We start from the raw sequence: 22,755 nt of genomic DNA, 5'->3' as shown, positions 1-22,755 counted from the left end.
TAGCCACTCTGCAACCTGGCAAAGAGGTTTGGCATCCTGCCTCCTGCCAGGAGTGGCTAATCTATTGTGGACAACAGCGCGATAGGAAGGCTCCGCTGAGCTCGTGTCAGTGGCAAAATGGTGAGTGGACAGTCTGGCCCCATGGGGCCGTATCCTTATTACTTCCACCTGTTGGGGGTTATTTGTATTCATATATGAATACTCCCATCTCTACTCATGCTTCTGGTGAAATCACTAAGCTTGCAGATGAGCCTCCAATAAAAGTAGCCCTGGAATTCAAACACCTTAATGATTTGGACTTGCACCTGATTAAAGTAGACCAGTGGATCCCAACTTGGGGCAACCCAGGTGTTACTGGACAGCAACTCTGAGAAACCCCAGCAGACACAGCTGGTGGTGAAGGCTTTTGTGAAATGCAGCCCAAGAACACCTGGGTTACCCAAGGTTGGGAACCACTGAAGTAGACACACTGAAATCAAGTGTTAACTAATTTGGTGTTACGTTGGTGTTAACTAATTTAACATGACTGTATCTGTACTCAATCCATTCATCTGTGTACTTATTTCCTTTATATATAATCCTATAATATAAGGTTATTATGTTCATGCACACAATAAGATAGCTTTACAAAATACTACATTACTATTTTGAAAGATTCTCTCACCCTCATTTCGATACAGTTATTGTACTGCATTAAGGGAAGGAGGGGATCAAGAAGATGTAAAGTGTTTTTTAAAAAAAATTTAAGGAGGCTTAAAAAATATTAGATGGTACCTGGGACATTCTTGATTTAAATCTTTCAGCAATGGCCTCACACTAGGTAACTCACTATGCCAGGGGTGGGCAAAATGCAACCCTCCAGATGTTGCTGAACTGCAACTCCCATAATTCCTAGCCCACACAGCCAATAGTGAGGAGATTTGGGCCTAGCCCACACAGCCAATAGTGTGAGGAGAGTTGGGCCTAGCCCACACAGTGAGGAATGTTGGGATTTGCAGTTCAGGAACATCTGGAGGGCCGTACTTTGCCCAGGTCTGCACTATGCCTTAATCTAAAATTTATCTCATCCTAAATCAGAGGCAGAAACCAGTGGAAATCCAGACATGTTGGGCTGTCATTTTCACCATCCCTAAGCACTGGGCATAATGGCTGGGCTCAATGGGAAGTTGACTTCAACAATATCTAAAGGAGTATGTCACATGCAGTTCAATAGGGCTTATTCTCTGTTTCCTTATCCTTGTCATATAATATCACCACTTATGATGTATGAACTACTAAGATAATGAATACAAATATTAACACATGCTGTAGTACTATGATGTTATTATCCTTTCTGTACCAGGAATAGGGAAGAGATGTGAAAGCAACATCACTCATCTTAGAAATGAGACTAATTTGGTATTTGAGCCCCTGCTTGAGGATTGACTTAAAAGCAGACAATGGAGAGGATTTGAGTAACATTTGCAAATTGAAGCAGAATCTCATGTATCTCTCTGAAAGCTCAATTGCATGCTGACTAGAAGACTGCTTTCCCCACTGAGCCATACATCTTCCCTTCAGAAAATAATCCAATTTTGGGATCTCAATTGATTAAAGATATTTTTGTTTAATTATCTGGCTTTGATTAATCCTTTACATTTCAGTGAAATTACACACTGCAGGCCCACAACGTGCTTTAATGAAGATCCTGAAGGAAATGCAGTTTCTCTTAATCTAACCTACAATTTAGTAATCGAAAATCTTGCTGCTGCTAGATGTTAAACACTTTGTAATATTTTCTTCTTCACTGAGTTCAGGAATATTAATGTCTTATATTATAGAAGTGTCCCAGTGGCTTAAAAATAATCAAACTGAAGTATAGTCTGCTTTCTGGATCAACCCTATAATGCAGCAGGAAGGGGTGGACCACTCGATTTCTGATTATTGTTCAGAGTATGTTCTGACTGTATTCATCATAAGTCAATTCCATAACACTTCCTCATCCCAGATTTTAAAATCTGCCATTAAAAAAAATTACAATAAAAATTTTACATTATGACTATCCTCATTTTACCTTAAACATTCCAAATGTTGTTTGCATTTTATCTAGAAGCATGCGTATGTGAATACATTTTCACATGCTTTCTGATATATTTCTGAGTAGAGAATGTGAAAAGTAGATAATAAAATATGGAGAATTTGAAAACTGGAGGATAACTGTGTGTATCAGTTTGGGAAGTGCAAATCTGGTTAATTCACCAGACCTAACACAATTCTTGAAGGCTCACGCCGTGAAGCACTATGAGATCAGAGGAAGTGAAGGAAGAAACATGTCTCTGAATGGAGCAGCTAGACTTCTGAAACGGCTTACCTTTATAAGGGGAAGATCTGGGCTCCTGCTTTTTCAGACAGGAAAACATCATGTGTCACTGCTGTATGCTTTCGTTGCTAATGGCTCTCTCTATGCACAGAGGGCAAGAAGCAGTGTCACTCTGAGCAGCCAATTAGAGGAGGGAAACTCTCTTTTTCATTTTTTTTTCAATCTGGTGTGAATAAATGCATCCAAGCAGCCTTGATCAAAACAACCCCTTTATAGTGCATACCCCCACCCGCCAAATCTGTTGCTTGTTCTCACTCAGATCATAAACCTCTGACTTGGCTTGACTCTTCTGATGAATTTCTTCCCTATAGATTCCATAATTTCTTCTTCTCCTCCATAACTAGCAACACTATCAAAGTGTCTACAGATATGTCTTAGATCAGATATGTAGGAATTACTGCCCTTCCAATGTTGGATTCCATTCTCACCAAACAGCATGGCTGCTCATGGTCAGTCATGGTGAACTTGTAATCCAACAACATCTGCAATCCAATACATCATTAAACCATACACAGGCTTCGTTCAGAACATTGGCTAAAAAGAGAAGGAGGAGGGAAGAGAGCAGCTGATATTTCATGCACCCTTTCCATGTTTTAACCTTGTGTCAGTTGTTCTGTGAACAGATCTTTTAACATTCTGGAAGCAGTTCACAATTTTTTAATCAAAGTAATTTTGATGCATCATGGAACTAGGGATGTGAGTAAATTCCTTGCCAAGAATTTCTCTTACCTGCAACACCCAGAAACGTATAGAACTTTGTGTACAGAAAAACCACGTATTTCAAAACTTTGGAAAATATATCCAGTAAAATATGCACATTTAGAAAAAATGTGCATAGAAAAAATGCATATGTCAAAAATGTATACAAGCATGCTTTAGTCAACTGTGGGATTCATGAAAACAGTGTGTGTGCAGTTTGGAAAATGTGGATATTTTTAAAAAATAGATTAGGAGGAGCACAACCAGGTAAGAGTTTGGTTGGTCAAAATGCAATTGTGAAGAAAGGAGCTAAGAGGTGAAAATAAGAAGTCCAAAGAAACAGACCTGTCAAAGATACATGTCCCTACAGAGAACTGGAGGGAGGGGGGACTCAGTTAAATCTGCTGATGGAAGATTATTCAACTTGGGTTGAAGAATTCACACACAGATGCTATTTTAATCATAGAGAGAATAGCCTTGATGATGTTGTTATATATCCACTTCAGTCATTCATCAAAAATACAGGCTGTAAAGATGACAGCCATCAGAACAATGGTTCAATCTGTGCATTAAAAATGTTATTGAAGTAAGCAGCAGCAAATACTACTGAATCTATGGCTGCCTATGCTTCTAATGGACTAAAATGAGTTGTCCCCTGAAGAATTTGTGTGTGGTGTTTCCTGAGTCAATCACATTTTTGTCGATTCTATTTTGTAGGCTCAGGGAAAAAAAATAAAAGTCACTGTTGACGTGCTTAGCTTTCATTTTCTCTCTTGATTTCCTGAACGCAACTCTCAAGTATCATCCCCAATTTACTATAATGAGCTTACTGCTTCTGTTTGGGGATTTCAAAGCCTCCGCAGCTGGCATTTTCATTTTAAGGGCTGTGGGCAATTTGCAGTTGAAATATGAATTACACTTGGCAAGTGTAGGTGACCAGAGATGGTTGTAAATTTGGTGTCATAAACTCAAGGAACTAACAGACATTTAAAGACCAGCTCAAAATAAAACAACATGAGGCTGTCTAATGTACATTTATTTAAAAATTACTCCTTATAAGGTCACCAGAGGCTTACACCCAAGCATGTTGACCTATGAGTACAGCCAGTAGCACAGCTAAATAGAGGGGGGCTATTTAAGATGCCAGAGAGGGTCCCACAGTGATACATGTAATCTTGCGCTCATATTCCTGTCATTCTCTTTTTCTCAATCTGCATTTTCACATTAAAAGTGAATTTAGAAGGGCCAGTTGTATCCCTCTCCACTGCTCAATAAAAAAAGGAGAATGAGAAGGATCAAGCAGGAGAGTGGAGCGGCAAAGGGAACGGGATTAAAACCTTTCTCTTATGTGGAGCTTTTAGAGGAAAACTGCACTATCCCAAAATGATATAGTGCATAGCCTGAAGAAGTGGATTTGACCCATGAAAGTTCAGTGTTGTTAAAATATTTAGTGGTCTAATAAGTGGTACCGCCGCACAGATTCATATCACACTGGTTCTGAAAAATTTACACTGGCTGGCGGTTGTTGCTCGGGCCCAATTCAAAGTGCTTACTTTGACATATAAAGCCCTAAATGGCTCAGGACCTGGTTATCTAAAGCAGTGGTCCCCAACCTTGGGCCTCCAGATGTTTTTGGACTACAACTCCCAGAAGCCTTCACCACCACCTCTGCTGGCCAGGATCTCTGAGAGTTGAAGTCCAATAACATCTGGAGGCCCAAGGTTGGGGACCACTGATCTAAAGGACCACCTTCTTCCATATGAGCCTGTCTGTCCTCTAAGATCAGGCCAGGAAGCTCTTCCGAAGGCCCCATCCCTGAAAGAGGTGAGGGGGATGGGATGTCGAAATAGGGCCTTCTCGGCTGTTGCCCCCCAACTTTGGAATGCCCTCCCTATAGAGATCCGCCTGGCTCCAACACTTATGGCTTTTCGGCGCCAGGCAAAGACCTTTCTGTTTAGCCAGCATTTTAATTAAACAGTATTCTCTAGCTGGCCACATGAGCAGCAGGACTTATTAATATTAATGTTTTAAGAATTGTTTTAATATAGGATATTTTATATTGTCTTTTTAATGTTTTTAATGTTTTTAAGTTTTAATGTTGTATGCCGCCCAGAAGCCACTGGTAAAAATATTGTAAATAAATAAATAAATAAATAAATAAATAAATAAATAAATAAATAAATAAAGGAAGGAAGGAAGGAAGGAAGGAAGGAAGGAAGGAAGGAAGGAAGGAAGGAAGGAAGGAAGGAAGGAAGGAAGGAAGGAAGGAAGGTATTGTCAGCTCTTGTATTTGTGTAATTTTAAGGACCAGATCACATGGCTATTTATTTATTTATTTATTTATTTATTTATTTATTTATTTATTTATTTATTTATTTATTTATTTATTTATTTATTTATTTATTTATTTATTTATTTATTTTGTTTGTTTGTTTGTTTGTTTGTTTGTTTGTTTGTTTGTTTGTTTGACTGAGTGTCTGCAATATTTTAAACCACAGTTGATATGAAAGACAGCTGAATTCCAAAAAAGGTTAAGAGTGGAATGCCCTGCACTGTGCTAAGATGGTAAGCTTTCAATGAACTGCTGGTCCAAAGTGAACAATAAAGTCTTCTAAAGTGAACAAGAAAGGTATTTTTATCATTTGTATGGGAAACAGTGAGTCACAACTAAGATTTCCTGTGAGATATCCTGTGATATTTTGTCTCCAAAGACATCTTACGGAGGGAGAGTCTCAAGGTGAGAGCAGAAGGGGAGTCTTTCTATCTCTCTTTTCTTCAAAGCAGTGAGATTCAGGACTGGACTACATGGATCTTTGAGAGGGGGCTGGTGTGGGCTAGATAGGGTCATTTAAGGCCAGGTAGAGATCTGGTATGCCACATGGTGCGATTTTTTGCATCCATGAAGCATAACCAGCCCAAGCAACACTATTAGGTCCTTCCTCTTTTAATCACTTGCCAACCCTCATCCTTTGCCTTTAGGTTTCCTGAAGCGGGAGGGGGGGAGCCAGGATAATCAGGCCAGAAACCATTTGCAAAAGCAGATTGCTTGCTGTTTCCGCCACACACAACCTTCACCCCATCCATGTGCATGCCACATACTTCAACCCCAACACACTTTATTTGTTTTAGGGGCTGGGTGGGTTGGGGCTGAGATGGCGATGGTGTGGATGTGGAGGGGGAAAGAGACAGACCGTGTGAACGTATGCACAGCACAGAACTTCATCTTCACATGAAATACCTCTTTTTTTCCAGCCTCCTCCCTCTCACTGCTGCAACTCCAATTCTGATTTTGCGGGAACCACTTCTGCCTCTATTTCTGTCGCCGTGATCTACACAACCCTGGTGGCACCAGTGTGCTATTGATGTGTAGACATCCACATGGCAAGCATGAACTTGTGTGCCAACCTGAAGCTGAACCCTAACCCACTCCCCCAAGTTATGATATTTTATTATTTAAAAGACACAAGTCTAGGCAGTGATGCACTGCCTGCCCATTAAATGCTACACATCGGTTGGCATCTCTCTCTCTCCCCCTCTCAACTGTCTTACCTTTTTAACATCAAAAATGTACAGTACATCAGCACTGCCCTAATTAGTTTTTTAAAAAAGTCATAACTCTTTGCTCCTTCCCTCTGCTCTACAGAGGAGCAGAGGAAGTGAGTTTTGAATTGCCCAGTTTTCCAATATCATAATTGTTTAGCGGTCTGTTTAAGCCACTAATCATATTGGAAAACTCAAATCAGATAACAAATGAACAGCAGGAAGCTCTGCTTTGGTTCATTCCCAGCCATCACATATCCTGGAAATGAAGTGATCTGGAGCGATCTGACCTGCTTCTAAAAAAAGAGTGCAGCCCCTGCAAGGACTCGGAAAGGTGTGGGTAGAAATGCTGTGGGGGTGGGCTGGTTCACTGTTGCAAATGTCTGGACACTGGAAAAGGAGTGAAACAGCCCATCCCTGAAGCAGACAAAACAGTGGGCTAAATGCCCATGTCATCATCCTCTCAGATCCCTAATTAATTGCAGGCCTGGTAGTGTGTGGATTCTGTAGGAAAATGTAACTCTGGGGGACTAATACTTGTTACATACAGCACTGATGTTACCTGTCTGTCATGGGTTTGGAGGGAAAGTTCCATCCTATGGGGAGTGGAAGGCGGGACATCAGGAGGAGGGGCTGTACTGTATATATATGTGGAGCGTGTGTGAGGGAAGAAGGAGAAGCTGGGAAGAAGAGCTGAGAGAAGAAGCTTGAGTGGGAGTCTGTGTGTCAGACAGGGTACTACTGTGTGTCAGTCAGTACCAACCTGATAGGTTCAGGTGTCTGTATGGTTAGCCAGAACTGATAGGTTCAGGGTCTGTGCTTCAAGTTAAGTGTTCTGTGTGAACCAAACTGTGTGTATGTATGATTGAGACTAAGCCACGTTACTGTATCTTATTCACCTGATCATTTTATTTTCCCTGTGTGTTGTATTTAATAAACCTTATTCTTTTATTTGTTGAAAATCCATCCCTGGTCTGTGTGACTTCTTATAGGGAATGGTTGGTGGCAGCCTAGTGAAACTGTGGCATATCCCAGTAGGTCTGGGTTTGTCACATTGATTGGTGTCCAGCGTGTGGGATACGACTGGTCCAGTTGTCCAGGGGTCCAGCAAAGCCTTGGCAAGAGTGCCCAGAGCAAGGGGGGTCTAGTCAGGGACAATCTGAGAGCACGTAGGTAATCTTCTAGGTGTACCTCACGGGGAGGTGCGCTAGTAGAAGAACGTGTAACCTCAGATTGGGGACTAGATTAGGGAGCTCTGAGGCAGCCTGTTTTGGCGGGAAAAAAGCTGAGGCAAAACTGTGTAGTAGCAGTGATCTAGCCTGCCTGCTGAGAGGCCTAGCAGAGGGGGGTAGACTCTGGCTCGCAACTGTTGCAAGTTAGTGCTGAAGAACAGCAGCAATCTATAGAGAAGGCTGGGTCTGAGGCAAAAGAAAAAAAAAGTGGTCGCTTTATTTTGAGGCTTGACTTTTGAAAGCAGCCTGTTCTGGGGGGGGGATTATGCCCTTGACTCGAAGCCAAATGGCAGAAATGGGTGAAGTGAAAGACCCCCAGGTAGACCAAGGTTCTGAGGATGAATTTGGCTCAGTGCAGGATGACAGCACGGGAGAACAGAACCCAGAACTCAAAAAAATGCTCATAGCCCAACAGCATGAACTGAGGATGAGGCAATTTGAAATGGAGGAAAGATTAGAGAGAGAAAAAATGCAGGAAAGGGAGAAACAAAGACAATTTGAATTGGCATTGGAGAGAGAGAAAATGGCGTTTGAGCTAAGAAAATTGGAAATGATGAACCAGAACAATAATAACAATAGGGATTCTGAGGGAGGCCAATTGTCTAAAGCTGACCTGAAGAAATTCCCTGTGTACCACAAGGGAGATTGTCCTGAAGTGTTCTTTTCCCTAGTGGAAAGAGCGTTTGTGGACTTCTCAGTAAGGGAAACTGAGAAGATGACCATCATGCGATCTTTAATCAGTGGCAGCCTTGCAGAAGTCTATGCAGAGATGCCAGAGGAACTGATGAAAGATTTTGCAGAGTTTAAAAAACTGGTGTTTGCCAGACATGGGATAAATGCGGAACAGCTGAGGCAAAGATTCAGGTCAATCACCAAGAAACCAGAGCAGACTTTTACCCAAGTGGGGGCCCAATTGGTGAGGCTGCTAGAGAAATGGCTATCTCAGGAGGGGACAGAGACCTTCCAGCAGCTCAAAGACTTGATAGCGCTGGAACAGTTCTATTCAGTCCTGCATGGGGAACTGAAATTCCAGGTGAGGGAAAGGAAACCGAAATCTGTGGCCGAAGCAGCAGAGATCGCAGATTTTATTTATCAAATAAGAAAACCCTTAGGTGCTGAGTGGAAATCTGTAGATAAACCCAAAGAAACCTACAGCAAGTACTCTCAGGGACCAGGGAAAAGCCAGCAAGGGGGAGGGGCCCATGGTGAAGGGAAGCCCTCAGACATGAAACCAAGACCTCAGATTTTGGAGGGAAAACCAAAACAAGATGAGAAAGACTCAAAATATAGCAGAAAATGTTATTTCTGTCAGGGAAAGGGCCATCTAATCTCAGAGTGTGAGAAATTAAAGCAGCTAAAAGGAATTGTGCCTCAGGATTCGAGTGGAACCAAGCCAAAAGCTGTGTTCTGTGTCCAGAAAGAGCAAAGCCCCTTGTCACTGAGGGAGCCTGTTGCCATGGCTACTCAATCTGGAACAGTTACATCTGCTGATCAGGCTGAGGAAAATGGTCCTCTTGTGGAGGTCAAGCGCTGCTTGCTCGTGAGAACAGATTCTCAGTTGTTTGAAACCGCAGGGGTGGACGTAGGAATACTTGACCATCAGTATCGGGGGCTGAGGGACACTTGTTCCCAGGTGACCCTGTGCCATCCAGATATTATTCCTAGGGAGTATGTAATCCCAAATGAGAGCATGAAGGTGGCAGGGATTGAGGGGCAGGTGATCTCACTGCCAGTAGCGGAGGTACCTATGAACTTTCAAGGCTGGAGGGGAGTTTGGCGGCTAGCGATTTCATCGACTCTGCCAGCAGCCGTGCTCGTGGGAAATGACCTGGCTGAACATGTGAAACGGGTGCTAGTGATTACACGTTCACAAGCCACCACGGGGACAGTTCAGGGGGGTACTGATGAGCCAGAGACGGAAGCAGAGGGGAGTTCAGAAGCTGTGGTGGAAACCTTAACCACAGACAGCTGATTTGGCCAAGAGCAAAAGGCAGACGCCACTCTCCAAAAGTGTTTTGAACAGGTGACTGACGCCCAGCTAACACCTGAAACCCCAGTGAGATTTCTAGAGAAAAAGGGGATTTTGTATAGAGAGACCCTGAGGAATATCTCAAAAGGGGGAGATGGGATCCGAAGTCAGCTAGTGGTACCTGAAAAGTATCGCCCCATGATCTTACAAAGGGGGCACTCTGACATGTTTGCTGCGCACTTAGGGGTGAACAAAACACAGCAGAGAATCACACAGAATTTTTACTGGCCTGACATAGGGAAGCAGATCAGGGAGTTCTGTAAACAATGTGATGTGTGTCAAAGGCAGGGGAATAACCGCGACAGGACCAAAGCAAAGTTGTGCCCTTTGCCTGTGATTGACACTCCGTTCAAATGCATAGGGGTGGATATTGTGGGACCTTTGCCCAAGGCCACAAAGAGGGGGAACAGGTTCATTCTCACCATTGTGGACCATGCCACGAGGTACCCTGAAGCCATACCCTTGACTAACATTGAAACTAACACAGTGGCAGATGCCTTGGTGGGGTATATGTCCAGGATGGGATTTGCCTCAGAAATAATCACAGATTTGGGAGCATCATTTACATCGAAGCTCATGAAACGCGTATGGCAAATCTGTGGAATTAAGCACAAGGAAACCACTGCCTATCACCCTGAAAGTAATGGGTTAACTGAGAAGTTCAATGGGACTCTAATGCGCATGATTAGGGCTTACTTGGCAGAGAATCCAAACAATTGGGACCAGAAGCTGCAATCCCTTTTGTTTGCTTATCGATCAGTGCCACAAGCCAGTACCGGGTTCAGTCCGTTTGAACTTTTATTTGGGAGAAGGGTGAAAGGGCCCCTTGATTTGATCAAACAAAATTGGGAGCAGATCACCCAGGATGACCCACAAGACGTTGTGACATACATAGACACCTTGATGAATGACCTAAAGAGAAACCTAGAGCTGGCAGCAGAAAACCTGCAAGCTCAGAAGGTCAGACAGAAAACATGGTATGACCACAAAGCTAGAGAGAGGCACTTTGACCCAGGGGAGGAAGTGCTTTGGCCTAGGCCCTGTAAAGAGAACAAACTGCAGCTGGGTAGCCCAGAAATGAAATGCTTGGGTCACATAGTAGGGGGAGGAGTGATAAAACCCCTAGAGGCCAAGATAGAAGCCGTTCGTGATTGGCCTAGACCCAACACCAAGAAAAAGGTCAAATCATTTCTTGGGTTGGTGGGCTACTACAGAAAGTTCATCCCGAGGTTTAGTGAGATTGCGGCTCCGCTGACCGATCTGACGCGGAAGAAGACTGATGACCGCATCCCGTGGACCAGCGACTGTGGGGAGGCGTTCCAGAGGTTGAAGGAGGCCCTCATCAACTATCCAGTGCTGCGTGCTCCAGACTTCGACCGGGAGTTCATCATCTACACCGATGCGTCTAACAGCGGGGTAGGAGCAGTTCTTTGCCAGGAGGATGAAAATGGTGACCAGCATCCAGTGTCCTACCTGAGTAGGAAACTCCAGAAAGGTGAGAGACATTTGGCAACTGTGGAGAAGGAGTGCCTGGCCATAGTCTATGCGATCCAGAAGGCCAAGCCTTACATCTGGGGAAGACATTTTATTCTGTGCACTGACCATTCACCACTGCAATGGTTAAAGACAATGAAAACCCACAATAGCAAACTTATGAGGTGGGCTTTAAACCTGCAAGACTATGACTTTGAAGTGAAGGTGGTCAGAGGGTCAGTGAACTGTGTTGCTGACGCCTTGTCAAGAAGACCCGAAGAATGAAGACGGCGAAAGAAACATGGACTATGTATATATTTTGGTGACCAAAGGTTAAATGTACCTGTTTTTTTTGAACTTGGTTTGTATGAATAAAGGTAACTTGATGTATTGTAAATGGTAAATGTTTCACTTAGAGTGTAAGTATAAGTAAGTATGATATTGTATGTATAACTGTTTTGGTGTGTTTTATCCAGGTTGTTTTTTGGTGAAAAGCACCTTAGCTTTCCCCCTACAAAACAACTTATAAAGAGGGGAGGTGTTACATACAGCACTGATGTTACCTGTCTGTCATGGGTTTGGAGGGAAAGTTCCATCCTATGGGGAGTGGAAGGCGGGACATCAGGAGGAGGGGCTGTACTGTATATATATGTGGAGCGTGTGTGAGGGAAGAAGGAGAAGCTGGGAAGAAGAGCTGAGAGAAGAAGCTTGAGTGGGAGTCTGTGTGTCAGACAGGGTACTACTGTGTGTCAGTCAGTACCAACCTGATAGGTTCAGGTGTCTGTATGGTTAGCCAGAACTGATAGGTTCAGGGTCTGTGCTTCAAGTTAAGTGTTCTGTGTGAACCAAACTGTGTGTATGTATGATTGAGACTAAGCCACGTTACTGTATCTTATTCACCTGATCATTTTATTTTCCCTGTGTGTTGTATTTAATAAACCTTATTCTTTTATTTGTTGAAAATCCATCCCTGGTCTGTGTGACTTCTTATAGGGAATGGTTGGTGGCAGCCTAGTGAAACTGTGGCATATCCCAGTAGGTCTGGGTTTGTCACAATACTGTACATCTTGTCCTCAGGTATGAGGTTTAAATAAATCAGAATGAGCAGGTCAGAAGATCAGGAATAGCAGAATGGACAGTAGTAAATGTGAAGAATCAGAGTGGTGATGGAAGATCTATCCTGACTGCCCTCTCATAGAGTGTAAATGGACCAGTGTGCTTTTGGGGCTAGTCCAAAGTGTTGATTTTAGCTCTAAAGCCTCAAATAGTTTAGGACTGATTGGAGAGGAGTCCAATGTCCATATGAATCTGACTCTGCCTTAAAATAGCATTCCATCATGTTAAACCCAGCCTTCCAGAATTCCTCAAGAAACCTAGATCTGTGGGCAGCTTTGTTGAGGACAGGGAGATTTCCTCACTTCTCCATTCTCCACAGAGCAAATGAAGTGGGGTCATGCCCTAGGTCTTTCTCTGACAGATGTGTTTGCAGAAGGGATTCAAACTGGTTCTACAACTTCATCTCCCCCCTCTTCCCCCCTGCCATCCCTAATTTGGGCAAAACACCAGCTAAGACAAGTGGCCTAGAGGAGCATTCCTGTGGCCAAACAATGCAGTCAGAAATGATCTCTCCCCACATCACATCTTCAACAGAAAGAAAAAACATGGGAGGCTCACCAAGGGCCAGTTGCAACAACAGCATCCTTGGAGGAGTGCTCTTGCAGGTACACAGCTCACCTGGAAGTTTGCTCCGCCTGTCCATCATACTGAGTGGTCTGTGTGTGTGTGTGTGTGTGTGTGTGTGTGTGTGTGTGTGTGTGTGTGTGTGTGTGTGTGTGTGTGTGTGTGTGTGTGTGTGTGTGTGTGTGTGTGTGTGTGTGTGTGTGTGTGTGTGTGTGTGTGTGTGTGTGTGTGTGTGTGTGTGTGTGTGAGAGAGAGAGAGAGAGAGAGAGAGAGAGAGAGAGAGAGAGAGAGAAACATCAAGGAAACTCTATAGCCCAAAAGAGCAACTCCTCCAGGGTACATGGATTGGCCTGCGCTTTGCTACTCACATATTTTCGGTATTTGGGGAGAAGACATAGCATGTGTGAAGAAAGTTTTTGTGCCTGATCACTAGGGGAAGGATTTCAATGACATGTCATATTTCTTCTGCAACCTATGTTTGAGCTTATAGTAAAGGTAAAGGTTCCCCTTGGCATTTAGTCCAGTCGTGTCCGACTCTAGAGCACAGTGCTCATCCCCATTTCCAAGCCGTAGAGCCAGCATTTTTTCCGTAGATAGTTTCCGTGGTCACGTGGCCTGTATGACTAGCATGAGATGTGTTACCTTCCCACCATGGTGGTACCTATTTATCTACTTGCATTTGCATGCTTTTGAACTGCTAGGTTGGTAGGAGCTGGGACAAGCGACGGGAGCTCACTCCATTGCATGGATTTGATCTTACGACTGCTGGTTTTCTGACCTTGCAGCACAATGCCACAATGTCCCTTATGGGCTTATAGGTAGGTTTGAACATGTTTATGAGTAATCTGGTGAGAAAGGCCAGATTACTCTTAAACATCATTGAGCTTGTTTATGGATTCAAATGTAGGTTGCAGAGAAAAATGTGAAATGTCATAGAAATCCTCCCCTGACTTATCACGGATAACACTGGGGATTTCTAAACCTGCTGCAGTGGGAAGGGGGCAGGATCTGTGTAGGGGGTGTATCCTGCGGGCAAGAACCACTGTGGGTCTGAGATTCCTCATCTGCTTTGCAAATGTTATGTACTGTGTTTTTTTAAAAAAGGTTTAATTATGCTGATTCCCTTTTCAAATAGGCATTTTGTTTGATGCTCTTGGTGGTATTCATGTGCTTTTTATGCACAAATAAAAATAAGCAAGTGTTTGCTTGAAAGCATATGTCCAGGAGCAAGCTCTTCGACTTGCTTCCTCCCACATTTTCTGGAATGATGTCCTTGTCGCAGAAAGCCCAGTGTAGCATGACTGTCACTGGAAAAGTAATTTGAGACCTGCAGGTCACAAAACTGCTAGCAAGAAGGAATATCTTCTGTATGGCATTCTGGCTACTATTATAGCTCGTTTAAAAGAGCAGCTCTAAAGAAAACTGGACGATAAGTATACTAGGGCCTCTAAAAGTTTCCACAAATTATTTTGGCAGAAGAAGGGAGGAAAGTTAAGGCTGTCTAATAGCTGTATGATGATGAGGGGGGAAAGCAGAGAGCTGGGAGCTCTTGTCATTCAGCCAAGACAGCTCAATTACGTGAGGGGGGGGAGGCTCTCAGGGAGGGAAGATATTGGCTTTTTGAGTCTTCCTGCCTGTTGAGCAGGAAAATGCGCGAATCAAGATCTCCACGGCAAGCATTGAAGATAAGCTTTAAAATCACATCAAAGTTTTAGGACAGAGGACTATCAGGAATATGATCAAGACATGTTTTCCTGCATATTGTGAGGCTAGAGAAGCTGGTTTGCTTCCAGTCACGGTTGTGTTCAGGAATTCTATTCACATTATTAAATGGAGAGCTGAAAATCAGACTTGTTGAATTCAAAATGTGAAATTCTATATAGTAATCGTGAATTCTCCCTCTCAGAGGTGGGATCCAGATGTGTACGAAATGGCATCAACCACACATGAAAAGAAGGTATCAGCAGGGCAGAGTTCTCAAAAGCACAAAATACTCTTTATGAAAAAGATCTGCTAAACGGAAAGTTGGGAGGGGGAGTATGTTCAGTGGCCACAGAATGCTTACCTTTTGGGGTAAAGGACAGAAGAGTGGCATCGGATAAGGGTAAACATATAATATTGAGGAACAGGGCATGGCTGGCTGGCGGGAAGCCTTTCTTTGTGAAAGACCTCACATAAATTTTTATCATGCAGAGGTCAAGCTACTTGGGTCACCTAACGCACATGTAAATGAACAGATGTGAAAAAAGGGGCCATCTACTGTGCCCTACACAATTCTGAACACAGCAGTAATACTTCAGGATCAGCATGTCCTATGAAAGTGAAAAAAGTTATGGACGCTTGAAATGTCCTCTTTCATGCAGCTCTAAAATCTATAGGAACATTGACTCCCTTGACATTTTATCATCTAACTGCAGAGCTATATTTGATCACTTGTAACAAAGTTGGTCATTTTGCCAAACAGCAGTAAGTGCAACAAAGATGTCTCTTTTATTTTTCCACTCTTCCTTTGCTTGACTTTTAACACATTTTCTGCAAGCTCCTATATTTTTTCCATGTTGGAATCTGACACTGAGAAAACTATATTGCTTTGTTTGTTTGATAAAAGCTGATCTTTGAGATGTTTTGGGGTGGGGGGCATGTGTGTTGAAAAAGTGGCACTAATAAATGTGTTTGTGTATTTGTACACTCTTCTGCTACGTATTGCCAAATGCCTTTACCAAGGACAGTGCCTGTACCTGTAACCTTTCCATGACATGCAAATATCTGGAAGATATAGCTTCTCTCACCACGGTGTTTTTGTTTTAAATCATGCCTATCATGCAGCCAGTAGAGTCAGAGAAACAGTCTTCAGATCCTAAAGTCACCAGTTCTGTTTTGTCCTTTTTTATTTTGCAGATAGATTTGTGCCTCCATGCTTATAATACATGCTTCATGCATCAATATCTGCAGTATTGAGGATCAGAGATGGAAAACATCACCATTTGAGAATCCTGTCCCCAGAACCCAAGATGGCTGGGAAATGTCCAAAAAATAACATTTCTCATCTCTGTCAAAGACTAAGGATAAGGATTATGTCTATCTTTCTCATTTCAAGTTATGGTATCATAAAGCTAAGAAAATCCAGAGAGGAGGATTCAGGTGTTTTCTACAACTTTCTGGATTTTTAAATTTATTTGGTTGTCATCTATTTCTACAGGGATACAGCAGCTTCATCTAAACAGGCAAATTACTGCCCACTGTGTTTTAGTTGACATCTGTAAGCATGTGATTGGAAATAAACTAACAATCACGTTACCAGATAAACAATTGTTATTGTTGTTGCTTTTGTAAATGTAGACTTCTGTTTGGTGTACTCACATCCATTCCCCCCCCCTTTTAAAAGTGTATGCATTTCATATAACATGCCAAGACAACATGCTGTCATTAAGTGCAATTATCAGATTGCTTGAAAGATTTGTTTAGAGATGTGTCAGGATTCAAGGACCAATTTCTTCAATAACTTATTATTTGTGGATGTAACCACCTAGCAAGTTGTTTGTCATTTGTATCATCTTGCCCGTCCACAAGATGCACCTCTCCTTCTCAAGAGTTCTGATAAAAAGTGGAAGCATAAAGCATTTTTTAAAATGTAACTACTAAGCCAAAAGGGGAAAGACATTAACATGTGCATGCAAAAACATGTCCAATTTTTCTTTTTTAAAAAATGAGAACGGTATTCATGAATTATCCAATGACAAGAAAAAAGAGGGTCTCACAGTCCAACATGAAGCAAAGATAGGACTAGGATGTGGGAAAAATACAAATGAAATTTGAAAAAAAATATGCAAAATTGAGACTGAAATGTTCACATCTCTGCCTGGGAGAAAGCTCTACGGAAAACAGTGAGGCTTACTTCTGATGAGATGTATATAAGATTGCTGTGACAGCGAGCATTTTATCCTACGAAATGGGTCAGCTACTCTTTGCAACAAGGCAAAAACAAAGGTTGTACTGTGAAATAATTTCACATGTACTTGGGGTTCTCCTCAAAAACATTGGGGAGGAAAATGATAGATGGGGCATAATGATCAGATTACTCGAAAACTCTTTACACTGCAGTTTTGCAATAAGCTTAGAATCTTAGCACTGCAAAGCTGGAAGAGACCCTATGGAACATCGAGGCCAGGACCTGCCAAGGAGGCATCATGGGGTATTGAACTCCCAACCATACCTAAACTACTGAGCTATACTGCAGTTCAGTATAAGCCTTTATGATACACTTTATACATAAAACCAATAGCAAGACAATAGTAGGATGATTTTTTAAAATGCTAGAAGAAATGGGCACATGAATTTTGACACATCTCTGGGTTCATGCAGGGCAGGCCAAGGGGGGAAAAAATTACTTATTAAACATTCCTGTGGACGTACATCTATTAAGAAGTGCTGCCACTCTTGACCATGGTTAAGTCTACAGATGACTTACTGTTGGTTTCAAGGCTTTCACAAATTTCGGTTTTGACCTCGCCATTTGGTCTGTCATTTCCTTTCTGGATCAGCTTGCTTTGCATGGTGGCTGCTGTCACAACTGCCTTGAAACTCCTCTTCCTTTTTTGAACATTTTGCTCTGGATGGAAAATTATAATATAAACCTTGGGCATGTAGAGCATGCCCAGAGACACAGAAGCACTTAAACTCATGGACACCGTAAGTGTTGTTGTCTGGATGTACATCTAAGAAAGAGAAAACATGAGAGAACAATAAAAATTAGAGCCAGCTGGCTTATAGTAAACATTAAGGCAAACATATAGCAAGCTTTAAGATATACATCTTCACTTGTTATGACATTTGGCTTTATAGACTAGGTCTCAAATAGAGCAGATCCAAGGAAGCAATGGAATGTATGCAAGTTCTGACTTTGCAAGTTTATATCTATTTAATAGGCCCACTCTGTTTGTGACCCAGGAGACCACCAATGTAGTTCAACAATCTAGGGCTCTTAGGAGACCCAGATGCAAATTACTACATATAGTATATAACACTATATAATGTGTATCACTATATAATATATATCACTATATATTCACAATGGTCACTGGGTGGGCTTGGAGTCTTCATCCCCTCTCAGCTTAATCTAACCCACAGGTTTGCTGTTATGATAAATTGAGGATGGTGGAAAATCATGTAGAGTGTCTTCAGCTTTGCATGTTTCTGAGCACTGCTGATTGCCTCATCCCCAACTGCTTTTCCTAGATCCCATCATTCTGTTAGTGGAAAACAACTGTAGGATATTGCCCAAATATGTACCGTCTAACCCTCAGAGCTGCCCAAACACGAATTCTTGTATGGTCCCCCAAGTTTTCAAGCAGTGCAATAGATCAGAGCATAACAACAAAAGATTAAGAATGGTAAGTTAGGAACTGAAATGTGGCCTTAATGAGGCCAGATAGCTTCTCTGATATCCAACACCTCACAGTCTACCTTCCTTGATCTTTGTTCTGAGCACTGCACCCTCCCTAGGTTCTTGCAAGCTGGTGCCCCAAATGTGCTACCCAGGATTCTCCCTTTGAGCACCTCGAAGTTCAGTCTCCAGTTGATGCAGATGCTGAAAGTTGTGTTGGTGCCTCCACCTCCTCAGCTGCCTAGGAGTCAGAGGTTCTGAAAGGGTGGTCAGTGGAGGATTATTGCGCTTATGCTGAATCAGAACATCTTGTGGGCAAAGGACAGCTGTGACTTCCGGGGCTTCTTTGGGTACTTCTATCTGATCCCCATCCCTTTTGTCTTCCTCCACTTGACCTGTTGCATCCTCCCAAGATTCTTTTTTCCTCTTGATGAATCCTCCTCTCTCTCCAAATGTCTCTCTTTTTAATATCTTCTTGAGCTTCTTCCCTCTCCCAAGTCACATGCCTCTCTTTATCCTGCTCTTCTCTGGTGAACCATGTTCCAGAAGTCATCCCACTCGGACCCCCTGCTCCTTAAGTATTCTAAAATGTTTGTAGATGGTTGATTTCTCAGGTGTACCCCCTCGCCATGGCCAGGGCTGTTCTCCTTCATGGGAGAGGCCAGGGGCTGAAAAGAGTTTGCGGCACAGAAACCAGCTTGATATCTGTTCTTGCTGGATTGCTCATTCTCCACAGTGGAACAGAGGATATCATTTTTAAGAGCAATGTCTAACAAAGACAGAGTAAGAAACGGTTTCCTACTCTGGGCATCACCAACTGGGAATCAGAGTAGATTTCCTGTGAGGAAACCATTTGGAACACATCTTGCTGAGAGCAGGAAGCAGCATTTCTCCTCAAAATATATTGCCCTCTCTGTTCTGGAGGCATGTCAGAGAGTACAACAGAAAGACTGAGAGTACAACTAGGCTGACATATACATTGTTGTACAGCACCTTATATCATCTTTCTTCTCCACCACCTTTATTTCCATGTCTCTCACAATCTCTACCACTACTAAGTTTCACTCTGTTCATCCTAGATGAGTCATTGAAATTGCTATTGTGTACCAGCAATCAAATAATAGTCTTAAACAATGCAATTCTATTATTTTTGACAGTAAAAACTTGTGAACTGTCTTACTGTGGTCCAGCATGATGCATACAAAGTATTTTTGAATGTCTATAATATTCTCAAGATTAGGGCAGGGTGGGGCGGGAGGGGATTCAGCAAAAGCCATTTCATGGAATAATTGGTAAGAAGGCTTTTGGTATTCCATCTTGTCTACTGTTCCTTTACAGAATAATCAAGAGCCACATATCAACCCAAAACTACGCAATAAAGATCCTTTCAAGAATAATGCCAATCTTTTCTGTTCAAATGCTATTGCTCTCAGTAAACTTAATTCTACCAGAAAGCAAATGATGAAGAAGTAAAAGGCCTATTGTAGGCCTGGTAATAGCAGATTAGCAACACTGTTTGTTGCAAGAAGACCTATTTTTATTTCACACTTTATCCTTAGAGACCACACACAAGGACGACTATTGTTTTAAGTGCTATCAGACTGAAAGTATTATAAATATATTTAACTTTTGAAGAATCCTTATGACAAGACTATTCCATAGAACACTGGTGTAATTCAATAGACAAATTTGGCCAATTGAAGCATTAAAAGCATAGTCTTCATGATCCTACAGCAAGAGTGGGGAATCTCTTTCAGACGAAAAGCCAAAATCAATTTTACAGATGTTTTTGGAGTGTGTGTGTGGAATTCTAATACTGAAAGAAGCAGAAAAAAAATTCAAGTGGGATGAAAAATACTGCACATTTAAGCACAAAGCTCCTTATACCAGGTACCAGAATGATTTTAAAAAATGATTTTTAAAAAATCAGATTGCTTTTTTAAAAAAAAAAACAACCCGCAAAAATCGTTGTGCTTATTTAAATTGTCAAAAAGCCCTGTTTCTTTTGATTTAAATGGTGAAAAGTCTATTTGATTTACATCAAATCTACCCCTCCCAGGAACTAAGCCTTAAAAGAGGCATTTCAGATTTTGAGAGTGGGAAATAAGAAACCTGCACAAAAGTTGCAAAATCACCAAAGAATGATGTCAAGGAGAAGGGGACATGCCCATCTGAGGAATCCCAGAAGATCAGATTAAGGTCAGATTCTGCCCCGGATCTTGAGGTCCCTCATTATACTACCCTAGTCTCACTTTGGGGGACAGATGCAGAATCGGTATAAGACACACAACACCATTCTATGCATAGGTACTTACCAAAGTAATCATGGGGTTTTCTATCAAGTTAAGTTGTGCAGCACTGCAGGTTTAGGCTCTCTTTCATTCCTCTATCTCCCCCCACCCCCTGCAAGCTAATTACCACCAATTAATACTTATCAGTTTGAAAGCAAAACAGGACCTTCAAATAACTTTCTCTGAAATGGCACCTGTTCCATATAAAGCTAACCGGATAAAGCTGAGAAGTCTTAATCAATCTGCAAGAGGGTGATACAGAAGAGACAGCTCTATATTTATTGGGAAACATTTAGGGACAGTTTAATTCTATACAAGACATGGATGGGCACCTTTTGAGCCAGCCTAGTACCACAGAACTGGGTGTTTAACCCTTATGTAGTAGGATTAAGAATATAATTCTAATCCAGGTCCTTGACTTGATTGAGTTGTGAGGTATTATCTGATCCCATAAGATCCCAAAATACTGAGGATAAACATTGTGGTTAGAGTTAGGATTAGAGGGTGGATTCCCGTGTACATTTCTTGCATTTCATGAACTCACTGAGAATTCCAGTCTTCTCTCCTTCTTGATTAGGGCCCAGCTACTGAGACTTGGTAAAGAACCATTAGGAGAAAGATCAGCAATCTGAACCTCGCTTGTTGACATTTAGCACCTAGTCAGCAGACTCGGCACATATGAGATGCACCGTAATTCTGCTTATATGATAAACCCCATTTCTAATTGTGCATCTGTACATATAAATTAGCATATGTACTTTTATGCAAATCAGTAACTTTTTTGTCCTTTTTTGGTGACATATCTTTTAGGCAGATTTTTGGTATCACCTGGCAGGACAAAGTTCCAAATAGAGTAGTCCTAGAACGAGCTGGAATGTTTAGCATGTATACATTACTGAAACAGCAATGTCTATGTTGGCTTGGGCATGTCGTGAGAATGGCTGATGGTTGGAATCCATAAGGTCTCCTGTATGGAGAACTAGTGCAGGGAAATTGCCCCAGAGGGAGACCACAGCTGCGATACAAGGATATCTGCAAGTGGGATCTGAAGGCCTTAGGAATGGACCTCAACAAATGGGAAACCCTGACATCTGAGCATTCAGCCTGGAGGCAGGCATTGCATCACGGCCTCTCCCAATTTGAAGAGACCCTTGTCCAGCAGGTGGAGGCAAAGAGGCAGTCATGAAAGCAGCAAAATCAGGGAGCTGGTCAGGGGACAGATTGTATTTGTCTTCAGTGTGGAAGGGATGTTCACTCTTGAATTGGCCTTCTCAGCCACACTAGACGCTGTTAGAAATCCTCCATACAGAGCACGTTACCATAGTTTTTTCAGACTGAAGGGTGGTTAACTAACATCTTTTAGGTTGATATGTGAGTTAATATCCAAGTGAACTGGTATGCAAAATGGTATGTTAATTATACACAGGCTCGTGGATTAAAAGAATACGACATTGATCAAAAGTTGGGAGGAGAGCAGAAGGAGAATTCTTTTTAAAACAAAAGCAAAACCAGGCAGGCAGGATGTATGAGTGTACCAATCATATGGGAATTTACAACAGATTCACAATATACTGTATACATGTCATTCACACCCACTCACAAACACAGGTAAATAATGAACAAGAGAAGCAAGGGAATGCTCAAACTCCATCATCTTATTCCATGTATCTTGGTAGGGTCCCTTTCCTGTCTGCAGACCTGCATTCCTCCTCCATCACATTGTATATCTATAAAATTCTCAGGTTTGGATGTAGCTGTCTCCTGGAATAATACAGCGGAGGAGGGTTTAGAAGTGCTAGAGAAAGAGAGAGGAAACAGATTTCCTTAACCCACTTCCTATTTCTGGATAGATAGATGCCTATACTCCATGCCTGACTTGTTTCACTCTTACTTTTCAAGCACAGTTGGGCAAAGTGCAAACCTCCAGATGTTGTCACACTGTAACTTCCATCATCCACAGCTTGCATAGCCAATAGTGAGGAATGCTGGTGGCTGCAGTCCACAAACACCTGTATTTTGTTCATCCATTTTAAAGCAAGGTAAAATAACCCCTTCTACAGTCACACCTT

General features: G+C 42.2%; 1 protein-coding gene across 9 annotated transcripts in view; it reads right to left on the bottom strand.

Moving 5' to 3' along the window:
• The window catches only part of GRM8 (glutamate metabotropic receptor 8), a 643,193-nt gene that overhangs the window by 5,036 nt on the left and 615,402 nt on the right, over positions 1-22,755 (bottom strand). For 5 of the 9 annotated variants that reach the window (XM_078376738.1, XM_078376737.1, XM_020797238.3 and 2 more), the window contains one exon: positions 17,426-17,727. In XM_078376738.1, the coding sequence (XP_078232864.1) occupies positions 17,431-17,727 (297 nt within the window). In that variant the 3' untranslated portion in view covers positions 17,426-17,430. Of the gene's footprint in view, positions 1-2,350; positions 2,441-17,425; positions 17,728-22,755 lie in introns of all 9 variants that reach the window. The other 4 variants (XM_020797240.3, XM_020797237.3, XM_073000566.2 and 1 more) reach the window with 2 other exon arrangements.

The sequence above is a fragment of the Pogona vitticeps genome, chromosome 5 (assembly GCF_051106095.1).
Source record: "Pogona vitticeps strain Pit_001003342236 chromosome 5, PviZW2.1, whole genome shotgun sequence".
Classification (NCBI taxonomy): domain Eukaryota; kingdom Metazoa; phylum Chordata; class Lepidosauria; order Squamata; family Agamidae; genus Pogona; species Pogona vitticeps.
This window is presented reverse-complemented; position numbering and strand designations above follow the sequence as displayed.